Source organism: Eurosta solidaginis, chromosome 2 (genome assembly GCF_040869045.1).
Source record: "Eurosta solidaginis isolate ZX-2024a chromosome 2, ASM4086904v1, whole genome shotgun sequence".
NCBI classification, from domain to species: domain Eukaryota; kingdom Metazoa; phylum Arthropoda; class Insecta; order Diptera; family Tephritidae; genus Eurosta; species Eurosta solidaginis.
In genome coordinates this window covers 241,057,356-241,075,887 of record NC_090320.1, presented here as the reverse complement: position 1 = coordinate 241,075,887, position 18,532 = coordinate 241,057,356, and the positions used below count along the sequence as shown (strand labels likewise).

The window sequence follows — 18,532 nt, the reverse complement described above, 5'->3', positions numbered from 1 at the left end:
CCAGCGCATTTTTACGATTCGCACGCACAATAGCACGTCTTCTTGCGTCTGCGCATCCAAAAACCATCAGGCCTGTTCTGAATTCCGATTCCGATCAATTTTTTCGGAATCGAAATGGATTGGTGTTCTCAATTTTGATTCCGACCAAAAATTATCGGTTTGAAAAGTATTGCCTCTGAGCAGTCGGAATGGAAATTAATTGGCAGATTATACACAAATGTTGCGACATTTGTCTTTCAAATAATTTTTTTTTATGTATGTTTGTTTAATGGTGTGTTCAGCTTATACTTATATTTTTAAGAATTCATGAGCTTAACACCGGCTTATAATAATTGAATTTCAATTATTATGTTTTTTCTAAGAGAATCTGAAAAGAAAGAAACATTTACTGGCATATTGCGATGGACCATTTCGAAAACCGCCAACGTAATCATCATCAGGCAATTTTGTAATGTTATCAAAGGTTTCACCGGGATTCGAACCGTGAATCACATGGTGAAACTGCAGTAGCCTTTAACCACTAGACCATCCTGCTGGTATTTGTTTTCATGCTTAATTCAGGTTTTCTCATTTCTACACTAACAACACAATTGAGACATTCTGTCTCTAAATTGATTTGTGTGCCATGTAGATTTGTTTTTGTAAAGTTCTTCTTCGTTGCGAATGAGAAGCTTTGTCAACTCGGGCTCAGTTGTACATATTTATGTATGTTTGTTTAATGGTGTGTTCAGTTTATACTTATATTTTTAAGAATTCATGAGCTTAACACCGGCTTATAATAATTGAATTTCAATTATTATGTTTTTTCTAAGAGAACCTGAAAAGAAAGAAACATTTACTGGCATATTGCGATGGACCATTTCGAAAACCGCCAACGTAATCATCATCAGGCAATTTTGTAATGTTATCAAAGGTTTCACCGGGATTCGAACCGTGAATCACATGGTGAAACTGCAGTAGCCTTTAACCACTAGACCATCCTGCTGGTATTTGTTTTCATGCTTAATTCAGGTTTTCTCATTTCTACACTAACAACACAATTGAGACATTCTGTCTCTAAATTGATTTGTGTGCCATGTAGATTTGTTTTTGTAAAGTTCTTCTTCGTTGCGAATGAGAAGCTTTGTCAACTCGGGCTCAGTTGTACATATTTATGTATGTTTGTTTAATGGTGTGTTCAGTTTATACTTATATTTTTAAGAATTCATGAGCTTAACACCGGCTTATAATAATTGAATTTCAATTATTATGTTTTTTCTAAGAGAACCTGAAAAGAAAGAAACATTTACTGGCATATTGCGATGGACCATTTCGAAAACCGCCAACGTAATCATCATCAGGCAATTTTGTAATGTTATCAAAGGTTTCACCGGGATTCGAACCGTGAATCACATGGTGAAACTGCAGTAGCCTTTAACCACTAGACCATCCTGTTGGTATTTGTTTTCATGCTTAATTCAGGTTTTCTCATTTCTACACTAACAACACAATTGAGACATTCTGTCTCTAAATTGATTTGTGTGCCATGTAGATTTGTTTTTGTAAAGTTCTTCTTCGTTGCGAATGAGAAGCTTTGTCAACTCGGGCTCAGTTGTACATATTTATGTATGTTTGTTTAATGGTGTGTTCAGTTTATACTTATATTTTTAAGAATTCATGAGCTTAACACCGGCTTATAATAATTGAATTTCAATTATTATGTTTTTTCTTAATTTTTTTTTAATTCCTCATTTTATTTGGAAGAGTTGTGTGTATTTTTTTGTTTAAATTTGAGTTAAATTGACATAATCAGGCCTGTTCTGAATTCCGACTCGGAATGAAAAGTAAAACGACATTGATTTCGACTCGGTTTCTATTTGGTGTTCTCAATTCCGATTGTAAAAAATCGATTCGAAGTCGATTTCGAATCGTTTTCATTCCGATTCGGTAACCAGTTTAATCAGCTGTTTTTGTTTATGTGCTTTGTTTTAAGTATCATAAACATTGTTTACTATATAGTTTGGCAGCTTAAGTAGAGGTTATGTTGCGAATAGAGTGGAAGGCAGTGGACTAGGCAGTCGAATGTCATATAATGAAGGAATGGTGTTCGGAGATTTTGCAAAGTTGAAAAAAAAAATTATAAAAGCTTTAATATAAATAAAACTATTGTTTTAATAACAACAAAAACGCCATATATATTCTGTATACATAAATTTGTAAGGATTATCTCACTTTAAAATTTGAATTAAATAATCTAAAGTTTTGTTTTGAAACTGAGTCGAGAACTGTGCGTGTGAATGTGCGAATTTTCAACGATCAGCTGTTAGTTGCGCTACTTGGTAAAATTTACAATGATCATAAAATTTTATTTTAATTAAAAAATGCCTGCAGATATGGTTTTTGGATGCGCAGACGCAAGAAGACGTGCTATTGTGCGTGCGAATCGTAAAAATGCGCTGGATCGGAATTCAGAACAGGTCGACTTCATTTCGATCAGCATCGATAGAAGTTTTTAAAGAAAGATTTATTATGCCAATTTAACTCAAATTTAAACAAAAAATACACACAACTCTTCCAAATAAAATGAAGAATTTAAAAAAAAATTATTTGAAAGACAAATATCGCAACATTTGTGTATAATCTGCCAATTAATTTTTATTCCGACTGCTCAGAGGCAATACTTTTCAAACCGACAATTTTTGGTCGGAATCGAAATTGAGAACACCAATCCATTTCGATTCCGAAAAAATTGATCGGAATCGGAATCCAGAACAGGCCTGAATGTCGTTTTACTTTTCATTCCGAGTCGGAATTCAGAACAGGCCTGTATATCTCTATATCTACGTCTCACTCTTCCTCTTTCTCCTTCCCTCTTCTCTATAGTTATTCTTGTTCTTCTCCTTACTCATTTAAGGAAAGCATGATATTCAAATTTGTTTTGTATCACCACAGGTGTATGCATTTCGCTACATAAATTTTACGCAAAATATAATCTTTAAATATATTACAAATCTACTAAATTAAACAAATTAGTTTATACCTTTAATTAACCTAAATACCTATTTGCTGTGCCAATCCAGTATAAATATGTAGTGACATAAAGCCCATAATGGAAGCAATGAATGCCTTAACAGCAATAGTTGACCATGGACCAATTGTGAGTACCGTCAATAGACCTTCAAGCCAAACGCCTTTGAAAATAGTAAGCGCCAATAAAATTGTTACTAAAGGTTTAAGTGTTCTGTTAAGATCATGTCGTGAGAATAGCCACATCAACGTAGCTGTTGTAATGTGTTGAACCTTAATGGGAAAAAGAAAATAAATTAACATGACCTATTATTAGTGCTTTGAGGTACTTACCAATAAAACATTCGATTCTAAACATTTTAAAATATAAATCCAACTAAATTCAGTGCCACGTGCACCCACCCAAAGCATTATGCCTCGCGATAATAGAACTTCTGCTGCTGCCCAGCCTAAGCCGGTAGTGATCAATTTGTTATGCCCTTTGCCGGGTATACGTGATAGTATTAAAGCGAATCCAAGTAGATCAGCAACATTAACGCTGCATTTAAGAAAATCCTAAAGAATGGAAAATAAAGCAATCACTTTTTAACTCAAGAAGATGGTAATAGTCTAGTTGAGTGGTCGACTGCTAATACGCTACCAAAAATATCGAGAGAGGTGTCAAACGACGCGTCGTCAGTATTAATAATCCGAAGGCGGAAAAAAAAATGTTAACGCGTTCAAAAGATATTAACGAAAAACCGAAAAAAGACCCGCGGGTACCTTCGAAACCGAGGGTCGGATCCATAGTATTTTTGCGCAGAACACCTTTCTGCGTTGGCGGCCTTCGGCCGCGCTTATAAAAAATAACCCTGGGCTACGCCATGCCAAGTCCGGGTGTGTGGTATAACCGTGGCTACCGCCACGGTGATGCACAGTTTTTTTTGTGGGTACAAACACAACAACAACCACATGGAAATCGCCAACTTCAACTGCAAATATATCCGGACAGATACTATTTTTCTTTTCCGCCTTCGGATTATTGTTCTCGAGGTTAATACGCGTCTTTTAACACCTCACTCGATATTTTTGGTAGCGTATTAGCAGTCGACCCCTCAACTAGACTATTACCAAGAAGATCTTATACTAGGTACACACCGCAAAGAAACTGAAACCTTCACCAGAGTCATTGAGCGTATCAGAGTCGAAGAAAGTCGCTAGCACTAGCATTTTACATAGTTGTGTGAAAATGTAAATGCCACCGGCTTGTATGCATTTCCAAAATGCTCCATACTCGGAACTACAATAAGGTGTAAAAATAATTCAGGTGCATTTGCATTGAATGTTAACTAATCTAAGTTATATTCTGGTTTAGACCATCACAATTTTATTACTTACAGTCCAGAATATTTATATGTAAGATAATAAGGCACATAAACCAGTGCTACACAATTACCAAAATGATACAAAGTCATTTTTGACCCAACAACTTAAAAATTAGTTTACAGTCATTAATTGATTTAATAAGTATACTTATATATATGCAGAAGAAAATACCACAGGCCTCAGGTGATTCTGAAGTTTCGAATTCGAGAAGGTAAATACGGTAATGCAGAGCACTTTAGTGTTGGTGTTCGACTGCAATAAATTATCGGTTATGGGCTGACTTTTTCAATATCTTGCATTAGTGATGGCCGATACAGCGATTATGAAGTATCAGTGAGAATAGTGATGGATATTTTTGAAGCGCAACTATTTTTATAGCTATTTTTTGTAGCTATAGCGATCGCTTCAATTTATTTTTAATAAGCGAATGTGCAATTTGTATACATGGATATAAAAAGGAATGTTTAAGTTTGTATACCGAAGTAGATTGAATGTTATACATTAATTTAGGTTGCGAGTTTGCCTAAATTGCTGCCTAAATTAAGAAAAAACCTAAAACACTGGAAAATGTCGGTAAAGCAGTCGAACTAAAAAATTTACCTACGGCGATGGTTACTAGGACATGTTTCTGAATTTCACTTCTTCATCAGCTAGATTTTCGGGAGCTGAGCATTGAACTCGAATCTCCAACATTCATATCAGTGCAAGCCTTTTAGCTGCTAAGCCATATGAATGTCCAGTTGTTCGCTGTACAATTGGTCTCTAAGAGTTGCCTTTTTGTTTATATTCCTTTTGATCACCATGTAGCAGCTAAAAGGCTTGCACTGATATGAATGTTGGAGATTCGAGTTCAACGCTCAGCTCCCGAAAATCTAGCTGACGAAGAAGTGAAATTCAGAAACATGTCCTAGTAACCATCGCCGTTTGTAAACTTACAATTTTTCTCTAATATCAATTACAAAACCATTGTATAAAGCAATATGAGCAAAGCTCGCTAATTAAATACATATGATCATATTGATATAATAGTAACAGCGGAAGTATTAAAAACAAATACTGTAAAAATCCGAACAAATGTTACTAAGCTTTCAAAAGCGCGCCTAAAAATCTTACCCACACCATTAGGAATAAACTACATACAGAGTGTATGTGCCTACATGGTGATCAAAAGGGATATAAACAAAAAGGCAACTCTTAGAGACCAATTGTGCAGCGAACAACGGGACATTCATATGGCTTAGCAGCTAAAAGGCTTGCACTGATATGAATGTTGGAGATTCGAGTTCAACGCTCAGCTCCCGAAAAGCTAGCTGATGAAGAAGTGAAATTCAGAAACATGTCCTAGTAACCATCGCCGTTTGTAAACTTACAATTTTTCTCTAATATCAATTACAAAAACCATTATATAAAGCAATATGAGCAAAGCTCGCTAATTAAATACATATGATCATATTGATATAATAGTAACAGCGGAAGTATTAAAAACAAATACTGTAAAAATCCGAACAAATGTTACTAAGCTTTCAAAAGCGCGCCTAAAAATCATATCCACACCATTAGGAATAAACTACATACAGAGTGTATGTGCCTACATGGTGATCAAAAGGAATATAAACAAAAAGGCAACTCTTAGAGACCAATTGTACAGCGAACAACGGGACATTCATATGGCTTAGCAGCTAAAAGGCTTGCACTGATATGAATGTTGGAGATTCGAGTTCAACGCTCAGCTCCCGAAAAGCTAGCTGGTGAAGGAGTGAAATTCAGAAACATGTCCTAGTAACCATCGCCGTTTGTAAACTTACAATTTTTCTCTAATATCAATTATAAAAACCATTGTATAAAGCAATATGAGCAAAGCTCGCTAATTAAATACATATAAAAAATTTACCTTTTTTTCAGCATACTTTTCAGCCTAAATTCAAACGTCAAATATAAAAAGCAAATATCAAATTTTCTTCTTTTTATTTTAGTAAATACAAATAAAATGCACGTTCGGTACCAAAAATTCGGATTAGTGAATGCATGTCTTGGCTAGTGAAGTGCCTGTTGTGGAACTGTGAATTCGACGGTGTGAAGATTCCTCCGGTCTTCCAAATCGCTCCGAACTAATTGTGGTCTTGAAGGACTTGGCTCAATGTTGTACAGTGTAGGGCATAGTACTCATACAGTTAACTACATCCAATGGCTCAAAATATGTTACACGGGCTACGCCGAATGTTGATCATATCCGTGGATCGTCCTACATTTTTGAAATCCTAATAAATGAGCTCTTCCACAGGCCACAGCAACCTTGAGTCACTGCATTTTCTATTTCAGTTATCTCGCAATATCTTCCGTTAATCCGTTTAGGAAGGGTCGTCCACAGCATGAATAAATATTGCGAAATGTGAAAATATATCATTTAAAGATAATTTTTGTTTTTTACTTTGCACAAAATAATTTAGGCTGTCAAATTAACTCGCACAAATGTTAAATTTTTTTCCCAAATTTGAGCAGTGCTGGAAAATTCCAATGGAATATTAGTTTAGTTAACTAAAATTTAGGCAAACTCGCACCCAGCCTTAGTTTAGTATACAGAATATATGAACTAAAATTGGAATAAAAAGAAAAAAAATATGTACCTTTTATTGTAAACTGATGTAATGTGAAATTCTAATTTTCTGAGTTATTATGATGCAATATTATTAACTGGCTGACGACATTATGTTCAATCTCGTTGTAATACGAGAGCTGAAACTAGCGGAAATAGATGTCTATGCATCTTTGTTTTATTAATTTTGTTAATTGAAAATGCTTTGATTTTTAAATGTAAGATGAATCAACCCGAAATAATACATCGATGTATTCAGAAATACTCCGTATGAATTTATTGTGAAATTTGTATTTGGCTGCATACTAGCAACCCGCTTCAATTAGCAGGAGAATTCAACCATATAATATGACAAAACTTGAATTGCATTCTCCCAAAAAACTTAAATTTTGAGTTACATCTATTTACAATAAGACGACTGATATATATTTCTATAATTCTTTTATTTTTCAATCAAAAAAACAAATTTTATAAAACTGGTAACGGATACTGCCTAGAAGTATTAACTTAGGAATTACACAGGCAACCAATCTTTGACCAAGTCTAAAGACCCAGATATATTTGGCGTCACTTGTAATTAAAAACAAAAAAAAATCAGTCATTTAATCTCTTTTATACACTTCATGAAATATTTGTATGAACGGGGACTTCCCTTCAAAAAACGCGAGTACTCCATAAATAATGTAAGGAATACTCCTTTGGGAGTATAGGAGTGTTCCAAAACTAATCTGTATTCATACAAAAAATGTGCTCCAATTAACATTGCGATGTCCTAGGAGAGGATTAGGTGATCCCACTCTCGCTTTGTTTGTGAGTATTCCATAGAGTACATACGTGAGAGTACTTTCCAAAGTACTTTCACTGTTGTACTCCATGGAGCACCCACAGAGGATCATATGCCAAAGTACTAAAGAGGAATTGTGTCGGAAAGAATTATCGGAGTGAATTTAATTTAAAATGAAAGTAAATGAAGAGGGGCAATACAACTTTTATATTTTTTACTACGAATATTCTTATATTATTTAGCATTTGCGTGAATAAAGGAAGTTAAATTTCTCTATACTATAGTATGTATACATAAAACCAGGGCGCATTTTATCAGAGTTGCCATTGTAAAATTTTATTATCAGTTATTTGTATGCAATATTTTACTTTTGGCAACTCTGTTCGATCGTCATCGTGTCATGATGACGGTCGTTAAAAAACGAGCAATGATCGGCTGATGGTGGTCCGCAAACGCAATGCAAAGGAGTATTGTTAGAGTACTCCAACATGAAGAAAATGGAACACATAATCCAACAATTTTTGCAGGGTAGTGTTTAGGTAAAACATAGACACATTGACAATAATAATACGAAAAGCTTGAAAATAATTAGGTAGGTCCTAGGTACTAGTCATAACACTCCTTATCAATCTAGGGCGGTGATCAGACAATTAAATAAAAGCGTTGAGTGCGTGAAATTTCTAAAAATGTGAGGCGTAGCGTAACCTGATTAAGGTTCATTTGGTTTTACTTATGACTATCAATAGAAATTTGACGCGTCCAACGCTTTTATTTAATCGTCTGATCAACGCCCTAGATTGATAAGGAGTGTGATGGCTAGTACCTAGGACCTACCTAATTATTTTCTAGCTTTTAGTATTATTAGCCGTGTTTTTTTTACACGCGTATACGTTTCGTTTGCGCGTGAAAGAAAACGCCTATCCTCGCTTAGATAATGCTTAGGAGACCCATCTAGCGGCTGTGGTTAAACAACTAGCTACAGCAACAGGGTGTACCGAAAAGCGGAGACACAACGCTCTGATGGCCATAGGGTATAACATATAGCTGAATCAGTTGCGATGAATTGTGGACACACATAGAATACATAGAATTAGTGTAGAGGGTGAAACAAAGACAGATATTTCAGTTACATTTGAGTATAATGCGTATTGAAATTTAGTAGGACTAAATTTATGCGCAGCAATTTCCGAGGTGTATTTAAGATTTGTCGCTTAGCAGTCCATATAAAGTTTAAGCGTAAACGGATATACGCGTGTTAAAAAACACGGCTATTATTACTTCATGTAAGTATTGTTTTCAATAAAACCGTTTAACTTAAAATTTTTTTTTTTAATATTTTATTTTCAAGTTTTTAGTCTTTATTTAATTGCCTATTATTTCTCATTCTATTTAGTTCATTAGTATGCTTGTCCCTCCTCCAACTCCAAAATAATTTGATGTCTCTTCTACCGCACTGTATGCAACAGTTATTCCAAATATGAGCCAAATCGGGCATCATATGTCACTTTCTATATGTATGTATTATGTGTTCCAAATATGGACCAAATCGGACCACAAATACGATTTTTGTGAATGTCTCGATCCTTGCGCCACCTAGCGGCGATTTTTTTTCATAGGTCGCTTTCTATTCTTGTATGTTTTATGTGTTCCAAATATGAGCCGAATCGGACCACAAATACGATTTTTGTGAATATATCGATCCTTGCTCCACCCAGCGGCGATTTTTTTTCATAGATCGCTTTCTATTCTTGTATGTTTTATGTGTTCCAAATATGAGCCAAATCGGGCCACAAATACGATTTTTGCGAATATCTCGATCCTTGCGCCACCTAGCGGAGATTTTTTTCTTACTATTGCATTGTCATCGGGCTCTGAATTATATTCCCAGAGCTGTAAAACTGTGCAATGATTTGAAATTTTAAATCATTGATTTAAGAATGCTTTCTCTTCATTCTTTCATTCCTTGCTAAGGAATGTGACTTAAAAGTCAACCCATTCTTCATTCAGTAGTGGAAAAAAAGAATGCACTCCTTAACTCATTCCAAGAAAGAATGAAGTAATTGAATGAAACACAAACATTTTTCAACACAGAATAAGAATTCAAATGAATGCAGCCTTTGCTGAGTGTGCACACACTTTTCTAGTAGCATTCAATTATGAACAAGTAAGGAGGGCTAAGTTCGGGTGTAACCGAACATTACATACTCAGTTGAGAGCTATGGAGACAAAATAAGGGAAAATCAACATGTAGGAAAATGAACCTTGGGTAACCCTGGAATATGTTTGTATTACATGGGTCTCAAATGGAAGGTATTAAAGAGTATTTTAAAAGGGAGTGGGCCATAGTTCTATAAGTTGACGCCATTTAGGGATATCGCCATAAAGGTGGACCAGGGCTGACTCTGGAATTTGTTTGTACGATATGGCTATCAAATGAAAGGTGTCAATGAGTATTTTAAAAGGGTGTGGGCTTAGTTCTATAGGTGAACGCCTTTTCGATATATCGCCATAAAGGTGGACCAGGGGCGACTCTAGAATATGTTTGTACGATATGGGTATCAAATTAAAGGTATTAATGAGGGTTTTAAAAGGGAGTGGTGGTAGTTGCATATGTGAAGTTTTCGAGATATCGACCAATATTTGGACCAGGGTGACCCACACCATCATCTGCCGGGTACCGCTAATTTATTTATATATATAATACGACGAACAGTATTCCTGCCAAGATTCCAAGGGCTTTTGATTTCGCCATGCAGAACCTTTTCATTTTCTTCTACTTAATATGGTAGGTGTCACGCCCATTTTACCAAGTTTTTTTCTAAAGTTATATTTTGCGTCATTAAACCAATCCAATTACCATGCTTCATCCCTTTTTTCGTATTTGGTATAGAATTATGGCATTTTTTTAATTTTTCGTAATTTTCGATGTAGAAAAACTGGGCGTGGTCATAGTCGGATTTCAACCATTTTTTATACCAATACAAAGTGAGTTCAGATAATTACGCGAACTGAGTTTAGTAAAGATATATCGATTTTTGCTCAAGTTATCGTGTTAACGGCCGAGCGGAAGGAAAGACGGTCGACTGTGTATAAAAACTGGGCATTGCTTCAGCCGATTTCACCTTTTTTCACAGAAAACAGTTATCGTCCTAGAATCTAAGCCCCTACCAAATTTCACAAGGATTGGTAAATTTTTGTTCGACTTATGGCGTTAAAAGTATCCTAGACAAATTAAATGAAAAAGGGCGGAGCCACGCCATTTTTCTTTTATTTTTGTATTTTGTTGCACCATATCATTACTGGAGTTGAATGTTGACATAATTTACTTATATACTAGCCGTGTTTTTTAACACGCGTATATCCGTTTACGCTTCAACTTTATATGGACTGCTAAGAGACAAACTATAAATACACCTCTGAAATTGCTGCGCATAAATTTTGTCCTACTAAATTTCAATACGCATTATACTCAGATGTAACTGAAATATGTGTCTTTGTTTCACCCTGTACACTAATTCTATGTATTATATGTGTGTCCACAATTCATCGCAACTGATTCAGCTATATGTTATACCCTATGGCCATCAGAGCGTTGCGTCTCCGCTTTTCGGTACACCCTGTTGCTGTAGCTAGTTGTTTTACCACAGCCGCTAGATGGGTCTCCTAAGCATTATCTAAGCGAAGATAGGCGTTTTTTAACACGCGCAAACGAAACGTATACGCGCGTGTTAAAAAACACGGCTACTGTAAAGATATTAACTTTTTTTTTTTAACTTTGACTTAAACAAATTTTTTTTTTAAGTGGGCGTGGTCGTTATCCGATTTTGCTAATTTTTATTAGGCACACATATAGTAATAGGAGTAACGTTCCTGCCAAATTTCATCATGATATCTTCACCGATTCCCAAATTACAGCTTGCAAAACTTTGAAATTACCTTCTTTTAAAAGTGGGTGGTGCCACGCCCATTGTCCAAAATTTTACTTATTTTCTATTCTGCGTTATAAGTTCAACTCACCTACCAAGTTTCATTGCTTTATCCGTCTTTGGTAATGAATTATCGCACTTTTTCGGTTTTTCGAAATTGTCGATATCGAAAAAGTGGGCGTGGTTATAGTCCGATATCGTTCATTTTAAATAGCGATCTCAGATGAGTGCCCAGGAACCTACATACCAAATTTCATCAAGATAGCTCAAAATTTACTGAAGTTATCGTGTTAACGGGCGGAAAGGCTTCCATTAAAAAGTACTAGCCTACATTTTCACGTTCTCAATTGGTGATTAAACAGTTGAAGAAAAGGCAACACATTATAAAAGCTCTTAAATTCCTCCATATATTCTTCCTAGCGGTATATGGTCAAATACTGTATCTATACTGGTTTGTGAGTTTGCAAATTGCAATAGCGATATCCTATTTTCTAAGATAAATATTCTTCTAAACACGATAGTTTGTAATTACAGCCATTTAAAGTAGGCTCTATAGGTAGTTGTAGCTTTTTTGATAGCAAGGAAATTAACTTTGAATACAAATCTGCTCAAGTAAGATAGAATTCAACCAAAACAATTTCAATATTTTACCAATGCCGTGCAAATAGGCAGAGAGACTATTCTCAACCACTAGGGTCCTATATTTATATTCCGTCAAACACTGTTAAAATATCAGCTGTAAAAAAACTGTAGTCCGATGGACCCAGCCAATAACCTCTGAAGAGTTTCTCCCAATGGAACACTTTTTTTTGTGGCACAGATGAAGAAAAACGGGGAAGGTGAATCAGGTGAATAGAAAAAGCGTGAATCACCGTAGGACGATGCCAGGGAAATATACATATGTTTATCGAAATTCTCGGAATTAGGAAGCCCCAACGAAATTGCCGATGGACTTATGCACTTTGATGTATTTAAATGACTTAAACTAAAGCATCTGTTTTTTGTTATATTATCGACAAAAAATATCCACAATTTACTCTATTTGGTCAATACACAATGTGTTCATTTACAAAATCCATTTTACAACAATAGCAAAATAAGTAGTAACATTTTAACATATAGCAAGAAAGTAATAGATAGTCTTTACGAAGTTTCAGCCAAATTCGACTATATCTTTATGTCTTTTGAATACTTTATATAATCAAGAGCCCTATGGTTTTATGTAAGCGAGTTATCCGCGAGATTTACCTACAAAAGGAAACCAATCAACTCACAAGAGCCTAACATAAAAAAAATCAACCCAATTACGAAGTATACAAAACCTGCTATGAAGTACTATTTCTTCTATGTCTTATGTTCGGACACCATGAAGATGATTTAAGACTTTCCTGGTTTATAATTAACTACTTGTTTGTTTGTTTTCGAAATGGTGCCGTCGCAATATACCAGGAAATGCTTCTTTCTTTTCAGTTGCTCTTAAACAAACATAATAATCCATATTCAATAATTATAAGCCGGTGTTAAGCCATAATTCTTAAATATTAAACTACTTGAATAAGCAGAAGGGGCTATTTTCGCTACTGACCAATTTTACCCCTTTTTTGTACCCCAACTCCTAAATTGATTTAACATATTTGATGGCAATGAAAGTATAAAAAAAAATAACCTTGGGGAAAAAGTATTGCAGCATTCACACATTAAGTTATTCATTCATTTGTACAAACACATATTTCGACCCGTTTTGGAATGTCTTAAAATGCATTGACTCTTACATACATATTAATAAATTTGTACATACATACATATATTTTGGCTCGCTTTGGTACGGCCTGAGATTCATTGACACATTCATTCATTTGTACAAACATATATTTTCTACACGCCACGGTAACTACGCCGTGCACCGTCTGGTAACTTGAACCTTGGTATGTTACTGTTTAAAGCTTGCTCGCCACAAGCCTTTTCCTGTATACAAATTATTAACATGATTTAATTATGCTTGCGTTGCGAATTCGACGGCTAATTTTATTTATGCTTAGAATGCAGTTCCCGGGGAACCGAAGGTATATGTATATAATACACTTAGTTTGTAAGTATTAGTGTAAGTAGGTATTTTAGCTTATAGAAATTTTGTATAAAGGAAAAACTTTTTAATAAAGAATTCAATCGGCTGCCGCTTCAATGGCGGTCAATTCCGTCTGGTGCCACAAATTGGCATTACACCAAATTCAATTATTTCAATTATTACATGGCGATCCGGCATCCTGCCTTACAGCTGCAACCACGAGGAAGAAGTTATTTTTTTATTTAAATATTTTTAGAAGCATTTGCAACCTAGCGGCTGCCAGTTTATGGGCAAAAAGCAGATTTTTGCCAATAGAATTAAGAATTTTTTTTCCCACCTAAATTTTTAAATGAACGATATAAGTAGCCAGGAAGAATTTGACGCAGTATTTTTGCGTTGTAGTAGATTAATAGAAGAAGAAGAAACAACAGTTAAGTAACAAAGAAAAAAATTTTAATTTAAGTAAAATTTAAAAAAAATTTTTTTAACTAATAAAACTTAGGCAGATCAATGAACATGAAGAAAAAGAAAAAAAAATATGAAGCCCAAAGTGGCATAGAAAACGAAATAAAAGTAAAAATAGTAGAGAAATAAATTTGCAAATGCCAATATTCTGTAAAGTTTGTTAAGTAAGAAAAAATAAATTATGATATTTTGAAAAAAAAAAAAAATATTTTTAAACAGAAATTTTTTTACAAGCAAGAAAGTTGTAAAATAAAATTTTACGAACAAAATCAATAATTTTATTAAGCCTAAATTAGTCCTTTTTCATATTCTTAGTCCTTTTTTACCTTATTACCTTACTATTAAAAACCCATTTCCAGGGAACCGAAGGTTGTTGTTGTTGTTGTTATTGTAGCAGTGCTTCGCCCCACCTAACAGGCGCGACCGATCACAAACTGTCATCAATATCCTCTAACGGGAGTCCAAGGAAACTTGCTGTTTCAACAGGGGTGGACCATAGGGAAAGGGGTGTTAGAGGCGTTGGTTCCACATTACAATTAAAGAGATGGTTGGTGTCATGTGGGGACACATTGCAAGCGGGGCATACATTTTGTATGTCGGGGTTGATTCTGGATAGGTAAGAGTTTAACCTGTTACAGTATCCAGAACGAAGTTGAGCCAGAGTGACACGCTTTTCCCTGGGGAGTATGCGTTCCTCTTCCGCAAGTTTTGGATACTTTACTTTGAGTACTGGGTTCACCGGGCAATTCCCGGCATAAAGGTCCGACGCCTGTTTGTGGAGTTCACCAAGGACCTGCTTATGTTTTTTCGCTTCATACGGCTGAGTTCTCAGATGCCGTATTTCCTCAAAATGCTTACGGAGATGACTCCTTAAGCCCCTAGACGGTGCTGGCTCGTCAATCAGATGTCTGTTGGGATGCCCAGGTTTCTGGGTATTCAACAGGAACTGTTTGGTCAGCATCTCGTTTCTTTCCCTGATGGGGAGTATTCTCGCCTCATTATGTAGATGGTGTTCTGGGGACATAAGAAGACAGCCCGTGGCAATTCTGAGAGCAGTATTTTGGCAGGCCTGTAGCTTCTTCCAGTGGGTAATTTTTAGGCTTGGCGACCATATGGGTGACGCGTAGCACGTAATCGGCTGGCTAATTGCTTTGTATGTAGTCATGAGCGTTTCTTTATCTTTTCCCCAGGTACTGCCAGCAAGGGATTTGAGGATTTTGTTACGGCTCTGAATTCTCGGAACAATTGCGGCTGCGTGCTCACCAAAATGTAGATCCTGATCAAACGTCACACCCAAGATTTTGGGGTGTAGGACAGTCGGTAGCGTAGAGCCATCGACGTGGATGTTCAAAATGGTCGACATTTGGGACGTCCATGTTGTAAATAAGGTCGCGGAAGATTTAGTCGGTGATAATGCCAGGTTTCGCGAGGCGAAAAAACTGGAGAGATCAGGGAGGTAGCCGTTTATTTTATTGCATAGCTCATCGATCTGTGGGCCTGGGCCTGTGGCCATTACTGTGCAGTCATCGGCGTAGGAAACGATTGTGACTCCTTCCGGTGGTGAAGGTAGCTTAGATATGTAGAAATTAAACAAAAGTGGGGATAGGACACCACCCTGTGGCACCCCTTGTTTAATTCTCCTTGGCTTTGATGTTTCGTTTCTAAATAGCACCGATGCCTGCCGACCACCCAGATAATTTGCGGTCCACCTTTTAAGACATGGGGGAAGGGTAGACCCTTCCAGGTCTTGCAGTAACCAGCCATGGTTGACCGTATCAAAAGCTTTTGATAGGTCTAGCGCTACGAGTACTGTTCTATGGTGGGGGTTTTGATTTAAACCGCAATTTATCTGGGTGCTGATGGCATTTAGCGCGGAGGTAGTGCTATGGAGTTTTCTGAAGCCATGCTGATGGGAGGCTAGTTGCAAATTTGCTTGGAAATAAGGGAGTAAAATGGCTTCAAGCGTCTTTGCTACTGGCGATAGGAGAGATATCGGACGATACGACTCTCCTATGTTAGCTGGTTTACCAGGCTTTAGTAGCGGGACCACCTTGGCCATTCTCCATTTCTCGGGTATGACAAAGGTGGAAAGAGACAGGTTGAAGACCTGCGCTAAATATTTGAAACCCTCTTTCCCTAGGCTTTTAAGCATCGGCATGGCTATGCCGTCTGGGCCCACTGCTTTGGATGGTTTAGCGCGACCAATGGCGTCCTCAACCTCTTTAGCGGTGATGGTGATTGGTGACGCGCTGAATTTGTGTTTATGTGCGTGTCTGTTGGCCCTCCGTCTAACTTTGTCGACCGTAGAATGCATTATATATTGTCGGCAGAAAGCGCTCGCGCATTTTTTCGCATCCGACAGCACTTTGTCGCCAAAGGCGATGGAAAATTTGTCTTTGTGCTTAGTCGGATTCGATAGGGACTTTACGGTAGACCAAAGTTTACCCACACCGGTAGAGAGGTTACAACCTCTTAGGTGCTCCTCCCATTTCGCCCGCTTGTGTTCATCCACAAGCAATCTGATGCGTTGGTTTATATCCCTTATTTGGGGGTCGCCTGGATCAAGCTGCCTTATAAGGTCACGTTCTCTCGCTAAGTTTGCGGCCTCCGCCGGGAAGTGGGGCCGGATTTCGGGAATTCTCCCGGCGGGAATGAAACGTGCCGAGGCGGATTCAATGACCTTGCGGAAGGCACGCTCCCCTTGGCGGGCATCAGTCGGGATAGGGAGGGCAGCAAAGAGGTTGTCTGTAAAGGATTTATATTCTTCCCACTTTCCTTTTTTAAAGTTTATGAAAGTGCGTTTTTCGGTGACGATGAAGTCGGCGGTACGCTCGAGCGAAACAAGTATAGGCAGGTGGTCGGATGCCAATGATACCATCGGCTGCCAGTTGACGCGGTTTACGAGTTCTGCGCTCACGATTGAGATATCTGGCGAACTGTGACAGCTTCCTACCATACGTGTGGGGGCGTCTCCGTTTATTGTGCAGAACGTCGTTTCTTCTATTTGATCCTCCAACATCTCGCCCCTACTGTCCGCCCGCAAATTTGAATGCCATAGATCATGATGGGCATTGAAGTCGCCTAAAATAATGCGATTGTTTCCAGTGAGTAAGGCTCTGATATTAGGGCGGTATCCACCGGGGCAACAGGTGGCAGGGGGGATGTAGATGTTGATGATTTCTAGGTTTGCATCGCCTGACCGGACAGATAGGCCTTGACGTTCTAAGACGTTGTCCCTGCGGTCGATGCCAGGATCAAATATGTGATATTGCACAGAGTGGTGTATTATAAACGCGAGGCCGCCTCCATTTCCGCTCTCGCGATCTTTTCTGTGGACATTATACCCAGAGCAGGTCTGCAATGCAGATCGTGCTGTGAGTTTAGTCTCTTGAATCGCAGCAATGCGGATGTTGTGCCGCTTCATGAAATTGACTATCTCCGTAATCTTCCCAGTTAGTCCATTACAGTTTAACTGCAGAATTCTGAAGTGCATGAGGGGAGACGTCGCCACTCTGGGGGTAAGTGACGGGTGACTACGCCTGGGTTGAGGAAGGCCAGGACGCAATTGCTGTTGTGGCCCTGGGACTGGGCGTCCTTGGGCAAGCATTGGGGTACCCGGATGATTTGGGTTTGCGACCTGGCAACATGGCGCGATGAAACCCGTCGAGGGGTTGCCGTCGCGAAGACCAGAACATCTAGGAAAGTGGCACCACCCAAGGCAGGAGCTGCATTGGGCGGATGTCGCAAACATATATATTCTGTGCTGGCAAACGGTGCAAACGGAGGTAGGGACTAAGAGTCTGGTTCCCTGACCTACACGATTGCTGCCGGAAAAGAGGGGGGGAGAAGACGGGGGCAGGGGCTGTTGCTCAGCATTGCTTCCGACTCTACTACGAAGATTGTAGTTATGAGTGGTAGCAGCTGTTTGAGTTGTTGGCGCCGTAAGGCGCGAGCAGCAGCGGGTACTTGTTGTGGCTTGCTGAGCAGCGGGGCTGCTGGAAGGTAATGGGGGGGCGCTTATACGTAGACTACGAGGCGCCCTTGGGCGTGAACAGCAAGGAGCCACAAAAGATTTATAAAAGTTACGTGGACGTCGGGTTTTGGGATCAAGCCCAGAACAACCTGTCCGATGCAACCATCCCTTACACGAGACACACTGAACAGAGTATGACCGTCCTAAAAAGATTCTTTTCCGGCAGATGCAGCAAAACCATTTCTCAGGACCGGGGTCAGGAGACGGACCCGGATTGGATTCGATACCTTCCCGGAGCAAGAGAATATGGAGCAGTCCTGCTGCAAGGAGCTGCTGGGAGGATGACAATTTGTGG

At 38.0% G+C, this 18,532-nt stretch overlaps 1 protein-coding gene across 1 annotated transcript; it reads right to left on the bottom strand.

Moving 5' to 3' along the window:
* Positions 1-2,911: 2,911 nt before the first annotated feature.
* On the bottom strand, positions 2,912-4,616 carry LOC137242679 (BOS complex subunit TMEM147). Its single transcript, XM_067769940.1, has 4 exons — positions 4,384-4,616; positions 4,144-4,285; positions 3,340-3,561; positions 2,912-3,279 (listed from the first exon to the last, which is right to left on the bottom strand). Exons 1-4 carry the CDS (start codon positions 4,458-4,460, stop codon positions 3,031-3,033), a joined length of 690 nt encoding a protein of 229 aa, XP_067626041.1. The 5' UTR covers positions 4,461-4,616; the 3' UTR covers positions 2,912-3,030.
* Between the last annotated feature and the right edge of the window lie 13,916 nt (positions 4,617-18,532).